This window comes from Entelurus aequoreus, linkage group LG15 (genome assembly GCF_033978785.1).
Source record: "Entelurus aequoreus isolate RoL-2023_Sb linkage group LG15, RoL_Eaeq_v1.1, whole genome shotgun sequence".
In the NCBI taxonomy this organism is placed as follows: Eukaryota; Metazoa; Chordata; class Actinopteri; order Syngnathiformes; family Syngnathidae; genus Entelurus; species Entelurus aequoreus.
In genome coordinates, this window is record NC_084745.1 from 10851402 (window position 1) to 10852638 (window position 1237).

The window sequence follows — 1237 nt, forward strand, 5'->3', positions numbered from 1 at the left end:
ATTAAATATGTCTTTTTTGTTGTTGTTTTTTGCAAAAAAGACAAAATAAGTGTGTGGTAAATCAAAAGTCGAGCAATGTTCTGAATTATAAATAGACACAAAAAGTGCCCCGTTTGCATTAGCATTCAAAAACTGGGAGCAGAAAGTGTTTTTTCGAGACATTTTTTGTGCAATATCTTTAAAGGGGTGGTTTGCAACGTGTTGTAAGCATTATATGTATCGTTTGTTGCTCATTTTTTGTTTTTTGTTGTGTTTTGACTTTTGTAGCTGTATATAGGAACGGCGCAGCGAAAGTGGCAGCTGGTTGCATCAGCTCTGTGCTCTTTTATGTATTTTTATGTCTGTTGTGTTCTTTAATGTTTCCCTTTTTGTGTTTTTGCCTTTTATTTTTTGTGGACTTTGTGAATCAGCACTGCAACCACATAATTTCTGCAATGTGGGATGAGTAAAGTCTATCCTATTCTACAGCTTTCAGTACGTAACTATGCCTGTACGTAACAACTCGGTTTTAGCCATTTGGATAGCTAACGTTAGCTAGTCTATCGTAACAACAACAAGACTGCAAATTGTTTGTTGCTTTTTTCGGGACTGCTTTTGTGTACGTGTACATGTGTGGCGAGTCAGCAGTGAGTGACAACCCTGAACGCCAAACCATTCCTCAGACCCACGAGCATTTTTTATTCACTGTAATTAGTCATTGTGAAAAATATAGACCTTTAAAAAATTATTAATAATAGTACTAATTGTAATGTATTTTATTATTTTTATAGTATGTTCATAACAGGAGTGTCCAAACTTTTCCCAGCAAGGGCCACATTCAGTAAAATCGAAGAATGAAAGATGCTCAAAGGAAATCAATGTCAATATATGCTAAGCTAGCTGAACAAAACATCCAAGTAGGTGACAAAGGAAATTAGTGTTAACCATGCGGTTAATCACAAAAAAAAAGTGCAATAATGAGGTATATACACAGATTAATCACACAATTTATTTTGCTCCTTCACATTCAATTCTACAATAAAATTGCTTTTGCGACCAAATATTGGGGTCTGTTTTAAATTTTAAAAAATTAAGCGGAAGTAGATGGATGGATGTATGGTTTTTTTTTTAAGTAATTGAAATCATGCAAGTGAGTTATACTACTAGTAATTCTTCTGATTAATCATGATTAATACAAACTCAAAAGTGTGATTAATCTGATTTAAAACATTTATTATTTGACAGAATTACTAATAAC

The 1237-nt window shown here is 33.1% G+C and overlaps 1 protein-coding gene across 1 annotated transcript in view; it reads left to right on the forward strand.

Moving 5' to 3' along the window:
* Positions 1-426: 426 nt before the first annotated feature.
* The window catches only part of LOC133629805 (melanoma receptor tyrosine-protein kinase-like), a 52464-nt gene continuing 51653 nt past the window's right edge, over positions 427-1237 (forward strand). The window contains exon 1 of the mRNA XM_062020821.1: positions 427-474. Within this exon, the coding sequence (XP_061876805.1) occupies positions 442-474 (33 nt within the window). The 5' untranslated portion in view covers positions 427-441. The remainder of the gene's footprint in view (positions 475-1237) is intronic.